Genomic DNA, 13,154 nt, shown 5'->3' with positions numbered 1-13,154 from the left:
GTGGCCTATACCTTGAAGTCGGGGTTCGCCGCCGCGCCGCACCACGGGCAGCGCTTCGCCATCAGCACAAACCTGTTCCAGTCCGCCTGGTTCGCTTGACGCTGGCAGTGGGAGCACTTCGTTAGACCACCATCCATGACGGGGTAGCCGGTCACCAAGCAGCTCGGGAACACCTTGCCTGTGTGCGGGGACTTCACGGAGCCGGCGAACATCGGCTCCCCGTTCTCCGGATCGTTCACCATCGGCAGCGTGCGGTCGTCCGAGGCGGCTGTGTTGTCGATGGACACGGTCAGCACCCAGTTGTTCACCTCCTCCATCGCTTGCGCTGGAACGGTGGGCTCCTTCGGTAGGCGGTACACCTTTGGGAAGTCTGTCGCGGCAAAGTCCGCATTGTCGATCCCGCTGCTGTCTGCATCGCCGTCGTCAATGCGTTCGCTGATGTCCAGTGCGCGGTTGAGATAGAGGAAGGCAACGTCCTGCATCCCCTCGAGCCCCGAGCGCTTCGCGGCCATGCCGGCGTCGTAGAACGCCTTATCCGGTGCCACATACGGAATCCAGCGCGGCAGCCCGAGCATGAGTTGCACCGCAAAATCCGGCATGTTCAGCTCCGTCTCCATCTTGCGGGACATGTAGTAGATGTGCACAACGGTTGTGAGTGCTGTGGCCTTGGCGATGTCCTCAGTCTTCTGACCAGACCGCGTCATGCTATCGATCACTTTCACAAGGCCGTCGTGAAGCGGCTGCAGCAGCGTCGCCACCGCGTCGTCGCCGGGCAGCAGGGGAATCGCCTTTTGCGCCACCGACATCCACGTCTCGTAGAAGCGGAAGTCGTCTGTGTCCATAGTGTTCGTGCTGAGCGCCTCGAGACACGGCACGACGTCGCCCTGGCGAAGGAGGTGCTGCACCTGCAGGCCAACCACGTACTGCACCTCCTCCTGCGACTTCCGCGCCGCCATGCGTAGCGCGTTCGCAAAGTCACCCTTGCCGATATACACCTTCATGGCCGCCTCGGGGTCGATCTCCTCCACCACCTTGGCATCCTTCATGGACCCTCCGGAGATGCTGTCCTGCACGATGGCACGCTTCACGAAGCTCTCCAGCTCGGGACTCACACGTTTCGCCAGTGTCTCAGCCATGTCGAATTTGTGCGCCTGCACGTACATATTGATGGCGCCCTTGTAGTCCTCGCAGTCCTCCAGGCATTTACCCGCCTCGACGTAGCGCTGCGCCGCCTTGAGCTTGTCGGTGGCGCTGCGCAGCACCTCTTTCAGTAAGTTGCGCGTGTGCTTCTGCGCCACCTTCACGGCGCGCACCCACAGATTCGCGAGGGTCGCCGGGTCCGGGACCACCTCGGGTGTCGCCGCCAGGTAAGTGTCAATGGCCAGCTGGTACTCGCCATTCTCCTCCAAGACCGCTCCGGCCTTCTGTGGGTCGTTCGAGTTTAGCGCCATGCGCTTTGCCACATCGCCCTGCATTTCAGGGCAGTACTCCTTCGCCACCCGCTGAGCCTCGCGGAACATCTTCGCGTCAACGTACATCTTCAGCAGCGTCTCTGGCGCGTTGGCACGCAGGAGCAGCGCCTCGGCCTCCTTGTAGTTGCCCTGCTGAAAGCACACACGCCCATTGGTGGCGCAGACATGCGGCACCGCAGACGGGTCGTGGTGCTCAGCGACGCGCATCGCGCTCGTGAAGTCATGCTGATGCACATACATGTCAATCGCCTCGCGCGGCTTGCCAGACTTGATGAAAGCCTCCTCGGCCATGCGGAAGTCGCCCTGGTCCTCGTAGTGCATGGCGTACTTGAGGTACACGTACGGCACCTTCGCCGGCTGCGCCAGCTGCGCCCACTGGAGCGCCAGGTCAAACTTGGAACTCTCCAGCGCCGCGTCGATGCCAGCCTCGACAAGGTTGAACTTGCCGAGCAGCTGCACACCCTCTTCGCTGTCCATCACCGTCGCACGCGACACGACCACCTGCTTCGCCGCATTGGTGCCACCGTGCACCTTGGCCACGCGCACCGCATCGTCCCAGAGGTCTCGATCGCGGTACATGGAGACGGCACGGCTCCAGTCCTTGCCGGCAATGAAGTGCGTCTCGGCCGCCTTGAGGTTACCCTCCTTCTGGAACTGCGAGGCCAGCGCCAAGTGCGTCTGCACAACGTAGCTTGACCGGTACGCCTGCACAAGTCGCATCATGTTTGTGTAGTCGCGGTTCTTGCGGTACATCATTATGGCGCCATCTGCGTCGTTTACTTTCAGGTAGATGCGCTCGGCAGCGGCGTAGTCGCCCTTCGTCTCCAGCTGCTTCGCCTGGCTCACGAAGAGCTCGACTAACTTGTCCTGCTCCAGGTGACGCTGAGCAACACGGTACATGTGGTCTGTCATGCCAGCGCGCGAGTACATGTCGACAGCGTCGCTGACGGCGCCACACTTGATGTAGAACTTCTCCGCCTCGGCGTACTGATGCACCTCCTCGTAGTGGTGTGCAATCCGCTGGTACGCACTCTTGGTAGCCGCGTCGACCGGCGCGGCTGTGTCAGCCGGCGCTCCAGAGCTGCCCACGCCGCTGTTCCTCTGCGTTTCGAGGAGGGCCGCCGCCTTTGCCCACTGCCGCGAATCCAGCGCCGCTTTCACCGCCTTGCCGTACTTGCCCGCCTCGTTGTAGTGGTTGATGGCCTGATCGACGTGCTTCTGTGAAACAAGGTAGTCACCCCACGCCTCTTCCAGCGGGACAACCTGCTGAGGCGCGGCTGTCTTGGCATAGTCGACGGCGCGACTGAAGGCGTGGCCGCGCTTGTAGGCATCGATCGCCCGGTCTGTCATGTGCAGTTTGTCGAAGAAGTCGCCTGCAGCCTCGAAGACTTGCGCCTTGAAGAGCGCCGCAGCGATCGCCTCCAGAAGCTGCTGCTCGGGCTTCAGGTTGTTCGCGGAAACCACCTGCGCTGCACGGGCCGGCGTACCGCCGCGCAGGTACAGGTTGATGGCGTCAATGAACTTGCCGTCCTTCTCGCGGATCTCGCCCGCCTTCTCGTACTGGCGAGTCTCCATCAGCCATGCGAAGTACCGTGCACGGCGGTTGGCGACGTCTTCGAGACCGCGTGACTCGGCAATGGTCAGGCTTTCGTCGAAGCGGTTCATCTCCTCCCACACCTGCATGGCATCCTCGACGCGGCCGTTCTCGAGGTAGAGCTGCTCAGCTCGCTTGAAGTCATTGTTCATCATGTACAGCTCCGCCAGCACCGTGTAGTGCTCGTAGCCGGTAGTGGCACCAGCGCTGTCTGCTCTCGCCTGTGCAGCGAGCTGGTGTATGCGCTGCAGGGCCCTCACCTTCGCAACATCGCCAAGGGCTGCGTAGCAGCGCTCCGCGACGAAGAGTTTCACCTCCTGCAACGAAACTTTGGCGAGTGTGCACCACATCACCTCTGTGCCAGGGGTCAGCGCCGTACGCTCCAGCAAGTCGCATGCACGGTCCAGGTCGCGTTCCTCCATGGCGGCGCGGAACTCAATGAGCGACTCATCCAAGGCGTAGGCAACGGTACTGACGCCTTCGTCCACAATCACCTCCGTCTTGCCGTTGCCGCGCTCCATGCCCTCCACCTCACCGCGAATCGGCACGATGGTGACACGGTCCGGTGACTCGACGTTGTACCATACGCACAGCTCCAGGCGGCTCTGAGCCACGACAACATCACTGCGCGGTACCCACTGCACGTACGTGCAGTAGCTCAGCAGCGTGGTGCGCTGCTGCGTGGCGATGTGGTAGAGGTACAACTGGTGCTGCTTGTCGCGAAAGAGCAGCCGCGACGCGCGGAAGTCGAGCTCCAGCCAGTCGATCTTTGACTCGTGTGCCACGCGGGCAATGGAGACGCCGCTCTTGAGGTCGTCGATCTGAATCGTCTGCCGGTCGATGAGATACGCAATGACGCAGCGCGAGTTGTAAGCCTCGAGGGCCCCAGAGCCGCCTGCCACAGAAGTGGAGACGACAGGCGAGCCCGTCGTCGTGTTCACCTCACGACGCTGCCCGCCGGCACTTCCACTGTCAGCCGCCGCACCAGCACCGGCGTCGCTTGCAAGGGGGTTGAGGACACGCACGCTGATGCGGTGCGCGTTGCGTTCCTCAGTTCGGCACGTGCCAAGGATCATATTCTTGCCGTACTCGATAAGGCACAGCTCGCCAACGTTGAAGACCATGCATATCTGCTCATTCTCGAAGGTGAATTTCTCGCGCCCGGTGAGCTGCCACGGCACCTCGCTCAGCTTGTGCGATGTCAAGTCGCCAAGAAGAAGAGTGACAGAGGTGTGGGCGACAAGGTAGCGGTCCTGGTAGACGTTCACTTTCTGAATCTCGAAGCCCATGTAGGACTGCAACACCAGCCGCGTTCCGCTCGCCAGCCGCTTCACGATCACCTGGCTGTGGCTCACGTACGTGAACTCGTACGCGCCGCGCATGCGGTAGCGGCGCAGACAGCAGTCAAACAGGTCCACAGAGCCCGTGACAGACCCGGTGGCGAGTCGGCTGCCATCGCGCTTCCACTGCATCGCGCTGAAGCCCTCGCTGTGCGGCAGGTGCACCACGGCGCCCTCCTCCCACTTTCGAGAGCGGATATTGAGGTCGAAGACGCGGATCTGCTCGCGTCCGGCGATGGCGACGGCCTGTCCGCTCGGATTGCAGACCCCACCGGTGAAGCTGCCGACTTCCTTCGGATCAAACGGGATCACTTGCGGCTTCTGGCCACTCTTTGGAGTGTAGAAGGCGACCTGGCAGTCGGTACCGGCCGCGCAGATGCTTTCGCCCCAGGCTAGCATATACGGCGCGCAACTGTGCACGAAGAGCCGCTTCGCCCCAGCCACCTCGGCGCCGTCCTCGGAGGCTTCGAAGACATACTGGTAGACGGTGCCGTCCAGGTGGCCTGTGAGGATCTTCGTGTTGTCTCGGCTGGTGCACATCGACACGGCCGGGTGGTCGTGTGAATAGAGGACGTGTGACTTGTTGGCCTTCAGCATGCCCACCTTCACGCTGCCATCCAGCGTGGCGAAGGCAATGAGCTCCACCCCTTGAGAGGACGTGTTGGGCCATGCTACGCACGTCACCGGCGATGTCTGCGAGAGTTTGTTGCGGATCGCCTTCTTCTCTCCCCATTCCAGCCCGAGGCGGTATACAAACACAATACTGTCTGACTGCGCAATCGCCAGCAGCGAGCTGTCAGGGGAGAAGGTCATGTCCGTCACGATGTAGCCTCGTCCACCCTTGTCCGATGCCGCCTTGGTCGCGAACTTGTCACGTCGCTCGCCCTGCTCGTCAAAAAGCTGGATGTGCCGCGTGGCGTCGGCGACTGCGAGACGCTTGTTGTTGGGAGAGAAGCAGATTGCCTGCGTGCGAGCCGTGCCTTGCTGGCCCTTCATGATGTTCTGATAAAATTGTACCTGCATGGCTGAGCGCGTCTGAGGAAAGGGGAGGCAGGCGTGAGCGACCAAGTAAAAGGGGAAAGAGCCCAACCGCAGGAAGGGGAAAGGGAGAGACCTGGCTGGGAGTGTTGAGGGCGAGCGATAGAGCTCAGTAAAGCGCCGCTTCCTCCCTCTTTGCTGTGTGCGAGGTGCCAACTCGTTCGCTTGACTGCGGGTGGGGGAAGCGACGGATACAGTGGTGGTTGGCCAATACAATGCGCGCTTCGGCACACACGCAATGTCTATCAAGATACACCTTGCGACAGCACCGTGGGGGTGTGTCTTGATGATGCGCCCTGTGCGCTCTCGTGCGGGCAAGTCTGTGCAAAGCCTGTGGGTGTGTGTGCGTGTGTGTGTCAGCACCTGAATGCCGATGCCTCTCTTGATAGGGAGCTTGTGTTTGAGGGTGGGGGCGGTCAGAGTGCCTTTTCTCTCTCTCTGCGCAAGGGGTCAAGAGAGTGAGAAGAGAAGTTTTGGGGGAGAGTGTCGAGACAACGGGAGCGGGCAGCAGTGCAACGCTGGACACACACACACACACACACACACACGCGTGCGTGTGTGGGGGGGGGGGGGGAGGGGAGCGGAGGGCTCCACGAAGGCTGAGCGTAGTAAGAAAAACACGAGGTCGGTAAAAAAGAGGCCCCTCTGTCGGGGTGCAGCGTCATGAAGCACGCGTGGGACGGAGCGAGCGCAGAGGGGAAGTAGCAGCAGCGGAGATAGAGGGAGGAAGAGAGACAGGATGTAGTCCACGCGTGGGCAGCGTTCTGCCAACTCCCTCTTCTCCTAGCCCTAAACCCCTTTCACACACGTCCCTTGCGCTAGACACTGAAGACAACGTCATCGTCATCATCACCGTCACCGCAGGCGCCAGCAGTCATGTGTGGTAGGACGTTCTGCTCGGCGGCACCAGCGGTGGTATTCGTGACGGCCGAGCGCGCCACAATCGGTGCGCCCCGGTCCTCACACGAAACGCTGCTCTGTGTGACCGCCGTCACACCGCGAAGAGACGCCAGCAGCGCGTGTCGCAGCACTCGCATGGGCACCTCGCTGTCCGGCTCGGAGAGGTGAAACACCGGCTCGAGCCCGCTTGCCACGTCGCCGAGCAAAAGTCGATTCCAAAAGTTCAGATCAGTGCAGCTCCGCCGAACCGCGAAGGCGAGCACGGCGGCGTCGGTCGCTCTCTTTCGTGTGACAGTGTTGTACAGCACGACACGGCCTGACTTGGGCTGAGATACCAGAGGCCCCGCTGTGGTGGTGGTGGTGGAAGATGTGGGCACATAGCTGTGGTGAGGCTGCGCCAGCGCTGCAGACGACGTTGACTGCTGCTGCGACTTGCTGTTGAAGCCTCTGCGAGCCGTTTTACTCCCTGCACCGCCTCGCCGAAGCCGCTTGCGCTGCTCGTGTGCTGAAATGAGCAGCGGGAAAGGCTCATTCGCGTCGACTGCGCTCTCAAATAGCTGCTCGATCCACCGGATCTGCGGCATCGCAGCGTCCGAGACGGACAAGAGTAACGAGAAAAGCAGTCGCCCAGTCCACCACTCGCGGCCGTAGTGAAGAAGAAGCTCTTCGCCAGCGCGCAGATCCCGCAGCGGGACGAGCGTGAGAAGGCCAGTTTCAGCGTCTACGTTCAGGGACACGTTCGCCTTGTGCTTCAACGTCTGAAAGAGCTCCTCGGCAGCGGCGTAGAGCTCCTGCTCCGACAACAGTCGTTGCGTAATCTCCAGATCTGCACGGAGAGCCGCCAAGAGCGCCTCGCGCTGCACGGCCGCGTCCGCGTCGCCGGTGCTCTCGTAGAGAGCCATGCGTTGCCGATGGCCCTTCCAGTACTCGTGGTTAGCCAAGTCATCGGACGGCGGCAGTGGCCACGCGACACCGTCATTAATATCGAAGAGATGTGCCTCGGTGATGAGCGGCGGCGACGTCCTCAGGAGCGGAGGCGGCAGTCCAAAGGCAAGTGCGGGCGCGCCATCCGTGCGCTCCCCGAGAATTTCCTCGGCGGGTGCGACACCCTCCCGACTAGCTTGATGGCGCGGTTCATCGACAGCGGGGTTGTCGTCCTCCCCATCCTCCCCCTCGTGTTCTGGTCTCTGCGCAAAGGATGCCTTCTCCTGTGCGGCCAGCCGCTGCAACTGTTTTTCGCTGAGCTCCTCGCCATTGTCCAGTGCTGCCTCGAGCTTGTCGATTTCGGTACGCCTCCGGGGGTGAGCAACTCGCGACGACAGCCCGGACGACGATGTGGACGCCCTAGGGAAGGGGGCGGGATGTTTGAGGTATCGGTGATGATGGCGGCAGCACCACGCCTGCAGGCCAGGGACGTCGTCGCACAGCGGCGCCGCAGAACTTGGTGCAACCAAGTACCAGCCATCCTCTGTCGCGACGTGCAGATAGGCAGATGTGCTGAACATGTGCCGAAGGGCCAGAAAGCGGCGCAGTGAGATGCTATGCCGAGGCGCAAAGGCCAAGTTCAGCACGAGCGGTGGGGCCTGGGTGGAAAATTCGGATGCCGGGTTGCGAGGAACGTTAGACTGCTCTGCGCTGCCGCCAACTGTAGCGGCAGTCGTAGTGGACGCGGCGGCAGAGACAGCGGTGGGCAGTACCTCGATGGGGTGAAACTTCTTTATTGGCTCTGTGAGGAACACGCCGCGCAGACCAGGGAGGCGTTCGCTCGGACCAAGGCGCGTCACGACACCCGTTGCCTGCACCGTTGCAGATAGCAGCGATGGTGAGGACGACGGCGGCGCCAGCGAGGACCACGAACGTTGCATGTAGCAGGTGGCAAAGGCGCGTCTCTGCACCCTCACGTGCGCTTCGCAGCGTCGCTGAAGCGGCAGCCACCAGAGTATCCACAGACTACCACTGCCACTACATGGCCCTCGCTCTAGTCGTTGATACAGGAGAGGAAGAGGAGTAGCACGTAACAGGGGATGCGGATGCAGCGGCATTGTGGCTGGCAATCGCTGGTCTGCCTGTGTCGAGTGTTATCGTGCGCACACGGAGCTCTCTCACACGGCGCGGTATGACAAGCTGCGGAGGTAGAGAGAGACAGCAGAGAAAATGGGAAAGGAGACACATTCACGCACAACCATAGCGCCTGGGGCAGAGGGCGGTGGTCGTCATCGTGGATAATGACGGAAGCAAAGTCTGGTGCAGTCGCCACATCAGCAGCGACAACAGTGAGACCCTGAGAGAGGCGTGCGGAACATTGGAACGTTGTAAAAATGGCCAGTCGGAGGGGCGGGAGGGGGGGGGCGGCGGTTTGTATTGATCGAGAACAAAAAAGAGTGAACGCACACACGCGCACAGCGAGAGAGCGAAAGCGAGGAGTACTGTGCGGCTTCGTGCTTCTCTAGAGAGACGCGTGCAGTGAGTAGGTATATCCCTCTGGAGGAAATTTCGTTGCCTACGTGAGCACTCCTGCATCCCTCGGCGTGGCGCAGACTCCCCACACCAGGCGGCAGCAAGGGCCGGGTTGGAGTACATAAGAGTCACCGTGGCACGTTGCCCATCAGATCAATGACGCAGGTCTCCCCGGCTCCACGCCGTCCAGTATCGGACCGCCGGCATCAGCAGCAATACAACGCTCTGGCCTCCCCCGCGTCGTAGGTGCTTGATCCTGTCACCGCCAGCGGAGTTGTGGCATGTGGCAGGGGGTGGTGAAGGGCTGCCTGGCCTTCCCCACAGAGAGTGAGGAAGGGGGGAGGGGGTACGGGTGCCTGGGAAGCCGTGCAACGAGGTGTGGGTCCTCCCATCATCAGGGAAAGGGGAGAAGGGTGGGGAGAAGAGCACCCAAAAGGCAAAATAAAAAAAGAAGAACGGGCATGGGAAAAAAGAATTGTGATGGGGCGGCAATCCACTACGCATAAATCACGCGCTAACAGGCATGCACAGAGAGAGAGCGCGCGCGCGCGAGGGCAAGAGACGTGTGAGTGTCTGAGGCAGTTGGAGAAAAGGGGAGAGGAGGGGGGAAGCTTTCACCCCCCCCCCTTCTCCTCCCTCCACCTTTTCTTTCCTCTTCATCAGTACACACACACACACACACACGCGCGAGAGAGAGAGAGAAAAACCCAAACAACGAAAGAAACAGCCAATGGGCACGTGCACGTGGTCCTGCTCAACAAGATGGCGTGGGGTGGGTGTGGTGCAATCAAGTGTTACATCCAGACAATGGCCGTAAGGGAAAAAAGAAGTTGGGTAAAACGTTGGTCTGGCTGCATGCGTGTGTGTGTGTGTGTGTGTGTGTACGGGGAACAAGGGGGAAAGAGAGGAAGGGGAAGGGGGGGGGGGGGGTTGTTGCGTGGGACTCACGTCAACACACAGCCGCAGTACCTTCGTCTAGGGGTCGAAAAGGGAAAAAGAGCGCATGACGAGATGGCGCTGAAAAGAACAGCGACGACGCATCCACTTGTGGGGGGGGGGGGGGGGGGAAGCAGTGGGCGGCGAGGGGCGATGGTGGCCGTCCCAGTGGCTGCGCGGCCCTGTCTCTGTCATTGGGGCATCCTTCCTCGCCATCCGTTTTCTCTGCCCTGATGTGCGCTTGACACACAACCATACCAGTGCGCCTCTACCGCTCTCCTTTCCCCTTCCTCCCGTTCGTGTGATGGTAAACGGGCTCATCTGCGTGTGCAAGCTGAAGCTGGCGATAAAGGCGTCGCTCGTAAAGGGAGATGTGTGGCTCTGGGTGAGGGGAGAGAGGAGGATGTGCAGAAGCACCGGAATCGATAATTGTCCGACTGCTAATGCACCCCATCCCATGTGGATCAGCGGCAGCTTGACCACGTTGCGGGGCATCACTCAAGCACCGGGAGGATGACTTCCTAAAGCGCGAGCCGCGCCGCACCGGCTTAGCAACAGCATTCCTCGAGGTGCTCCCCGCTTGCCGGCCTTCTGTAGACTCACACTTCGCGTTAGCACGAGCCGGTGGTGCGGCGCCTGTCCTTGAGGCACCCCTCGTGGCACCTCGTGACGCGGCACTGTGGTCTGCCCGTCGATGCGGGTCCAGTGGTTGCAGTGGAGCTCCCGCGTCTAATAGTGGTGCGACTGGGGCACCGCCGCCCATCACCTGCACAGCAGCCACAGCAGCCGCTGACGACGATAGCGGCGCCGCCACGAGCACAGAAGGCACGTCAAAGAAGGTGAAATCACGGCTTTGCTCCTCGGTCAGCTGCAACAGGTAGCCGCCGCCGCCGCCCATGTCGGAGACCACTGACGATGACGGCCGATGCTGGTGATTAGCACCCACAGAGGTACAATATGGATTTGCCCAGGCTGACGATGAGCAGCTTCGTGGACGATGGCAGACGTTCCGCGACAGTGGAGCTCGGTCATTGCGCAACACTGTCTTGTTAGAGAGCTTGTGATCCAACAGGTGCGGATGAGAGCGGTAGTGGTGCTGGGCGGCCGCCCCGGAGGGAGGTCGTGATGGGGCTAGCCGAGTCGAGCGGTCTTCAGTCTCCTTGGCGTTGACGGACGCTGAGTCGGATGTGCTGATGATGGCTGTGGTGTCCGCAGCGTGACAGTGAGTGTAGGCATTCTCTGTAGAGGCGGCGCGCAGACTCATCGCGGCAGGGTTGCAGGTGGGCTTGCTGAGGCGACGCACCAGAGCCTCCTCTTGCTTGCGGGGAAGTGCGGTGGGAAGCACGCCGCTCATGCGGAACATACTAGGCACCCGCGGCGGTGGCCTTATGGCGCCGCCGGCACCCGCACTTGTGGCCGACAAGATGACGGAGCTGCCCACGGAGGCCGCGCGGGATGCTGAGAAACGTGTGGCACTCATAATGACTGTCGGCAACACGCTGGAGGCAGGTATGCGCGACAGCGGTGGTGGATGCGGAGATGAGCGGGACTGGTCCACGTCTACGTCGCCGCCGCCCTTCGTGGCTGTCCCGCCTAGGCCCACCACCGTCTCCTCCCCTGGGTTGTACGTGAGGGCGGCCATCATGTCGGACATCGCATCCGAGTCGTCATGGCTGTCCTCGTCGCCGCCGCCGCCGAAGGTTGACTTCAGCTCCTCCTGAGATACAAAGCACAGAGGCTTCTGCACTGGCTCACTCTCCGGCTCCACGCGCGCAAAGCACTCGTAGCGGTTGATCGGGACAGTGTGGCGCCGGAGCGTGTCCATGAGACGGCGTGCCTTGGCCCGCGCCACGACGGAGACACTGATCTCATCAAGGGGGCGCTGATCGAGATAGTGCGACTTGACATCATCGCTACTGGCGGAGATGGTAACATCAGTGTTGAGACGCCTATTACCATTAGTCACCCTCTGGGGGTACGAGACGACAACCGCACCGTCGCTCCCTGTCCCCCCTGGTATCGTCGTCGTGTTCGTGGCAGCGCCTCTCTTACGGTACTTCACCCTCCTACGGTGTCTGCCAGACATCGCGGAGCACCAGACTGGCTGCTCTTTCCACCTCCCATCTCCGTCGCTGCTGGCGCTAACAGCGCCTCTAGCGACAACAGCCGAGCAGGCACGACGGGCACCGGCAGAGGCGCCGCTCAGCGTGAGTAAGTTGCTCACCGACCTGCTCCCCTCAGACCCCTCAGGGGGCAGTGACTGCACAAAGCTCTCCGCAGCTGCGCTTTCAGAGTGGTGCTGGGTTTCCCTTCTAGCTGCTTTCGCAAAGGACGCCACGTACTCAGGGATTGCCTCCAACTCAAGTTGCAGGCGCTGCATGATAGCCTCCAGTACCGCGCGAATCAGCCCGATGCTGCGCAGGTAGCAGACCACCGGCACAGGGCACACACTCGACATCTCCAGCGGGAACAGACCAGCAAGCGCCATGCACCACGTTGGCAGAACGCGCCAGAGACCGCTGTTAGACGCCACCGTCAACGTTGTCTGCGAGCTGCGCCGGCCTCTGCGTTTCAACGGAGGCAAGGACGACTGTGGTGCTGCTGCCACTGCAGAAGTCGGTACAGCGAGCACATACTTGGGGTGTTGGGGAAAGTGCAACACCGCGCCCTGCCGCGACGCCGTCCCATCGCCGGTAGCGAAGTCTGCAGAGAGGGGTGATGTCATGTCGCCCCTCACCTCCTTCAGCTGGCGCTGCATAATGCAAGCGAAACTGCTCAAAGTCAGCCCGTCTGGATGCCCTTCAGACTGCATGATGTGAGTAATGGTCCGGGCGACATCATCGAGGATCGGTTGTGGTGGCAACTTGTGGTGCCCTTCCTGCCGCAGCTTGTCCAGCAGTGTATGCCAGTCGCTCACCCTCAGCGTCGCGGAGGCCGCCGCCAGGGGTGTCTGCAGGCAAAGCTGGAAAAGAGTGCGCATCCCTCCGGCCTCCGTGGGCGCTGCGGTGAGCATCGATGCAGTCGGAGGATCAGCGGCCTCCGTTGCTCCTGCCGTGACAACCACCGGCGAGGAGGTCAGCGGGGACGTTGACGCGGTTGCATGAGGAAGTCGTCGGTCATCAGCAGAGTGCGGCGTCGCCGACCCGGAGTAGTGGAAAGGAGAGCTTCGTGAAGTCCGATCGTCACTGGCGAGGCCGGGCAAGAGCTGCTGCTGTTGCTGCTGCTGCTGCTGCTGCTGCCTGTACTGCACAGAGGCTGACCAGTCACGCGGAGCTATCTGTGGGAAAGAGGAGGAGCTCCCCACATCGGCGCTGCGCCTTGCACAGTCGCCACCGACGTCATCGTAAGCCAGCCTGCAATCCGCTGAGATATGCTGGCTGTTGGCATTGCTTATTCTTCGTGTGTCGCCTTCGCTAT

General features: G+C 61.6%; 3 protein-coding genes across 3 annotated transcripts; all 3 read right to left on the bottom strand.

Annotated features, from left to right (window-relative positions):
• Positions 1-5: 5 nt before the first annotated feature.
• On the bottom strand, positions 6-5,429 carry LBRM_21_1210 (conserved hypothetical protein; the record flags this gene model as incomplete). The annotated part of the gene is made up of 1 exon (XM_001564776.1): positions 6-5,429. The coding sequence occupies one exon, from the start codon at positions 5,427-5,429 to the stop codon at positions 6-8; it is 5,424 nt and encodes a 1,807-aa protein (XP_001564826.1).
• An 833-nt stretch (positions 5,430-6,262) lies between these two features.
• Positions 6,263-8,386, bottom strand: LBRM_21_1200 (conserved hypothetical protein; the record flags this gene model as incomplete). Its single annotated transcript, XM_001564775.2, has 1 exon — positions 6,263-8,386. The coding sequence occupies one exon, from the start codon at positions 8,384-8,386 to the stop codon at positions 6,263-6,265; it is 2,124 nt and encodes a 707-aa protein (XP_001564825.2).
• Positions 8,387-10,005: 1,619 nt separating this feature from the next.
• Positions 10,006-12,750, bottom strand: LBRM_21_1190 (conserved hypothetical protein; the record flags this gene model as incomplete). The annotated part of the gene is made up of 1 exon (XM_001564774.1): positions 10,006-12,750. The coding sequence occupies one exon, from the start codon at positions 12,748-12,750 to the stop codon at positions 10,006-10,008; it is 2,745 nt and encodes a 914-aa protein (XP_001564824.1).
• Between the last annotated feature and the right edge of the window lie 404 nt (positions 12,751-13,154).

This window comes from Leishmania braziliensis, chromosome 21 (genome assembly GCF_000002845.2).
Source record: "Leishmania braziliensis MHOM/BR/75/M2904 complete genome, chromosome 21".
Classification (NCBI taxonomy): domain Eukaryota; phylum Euglenozoa; class Kinetoplastea; order Trypanosomatida; family Trypanosomatidae; genus Leishmania; species Leishmania braziliensis.
The sequence above is the reverse complement of the archived record's forward strand: the minus strand, read 5'-3'. Positions and strand labels throughout refer to the sequence as shown.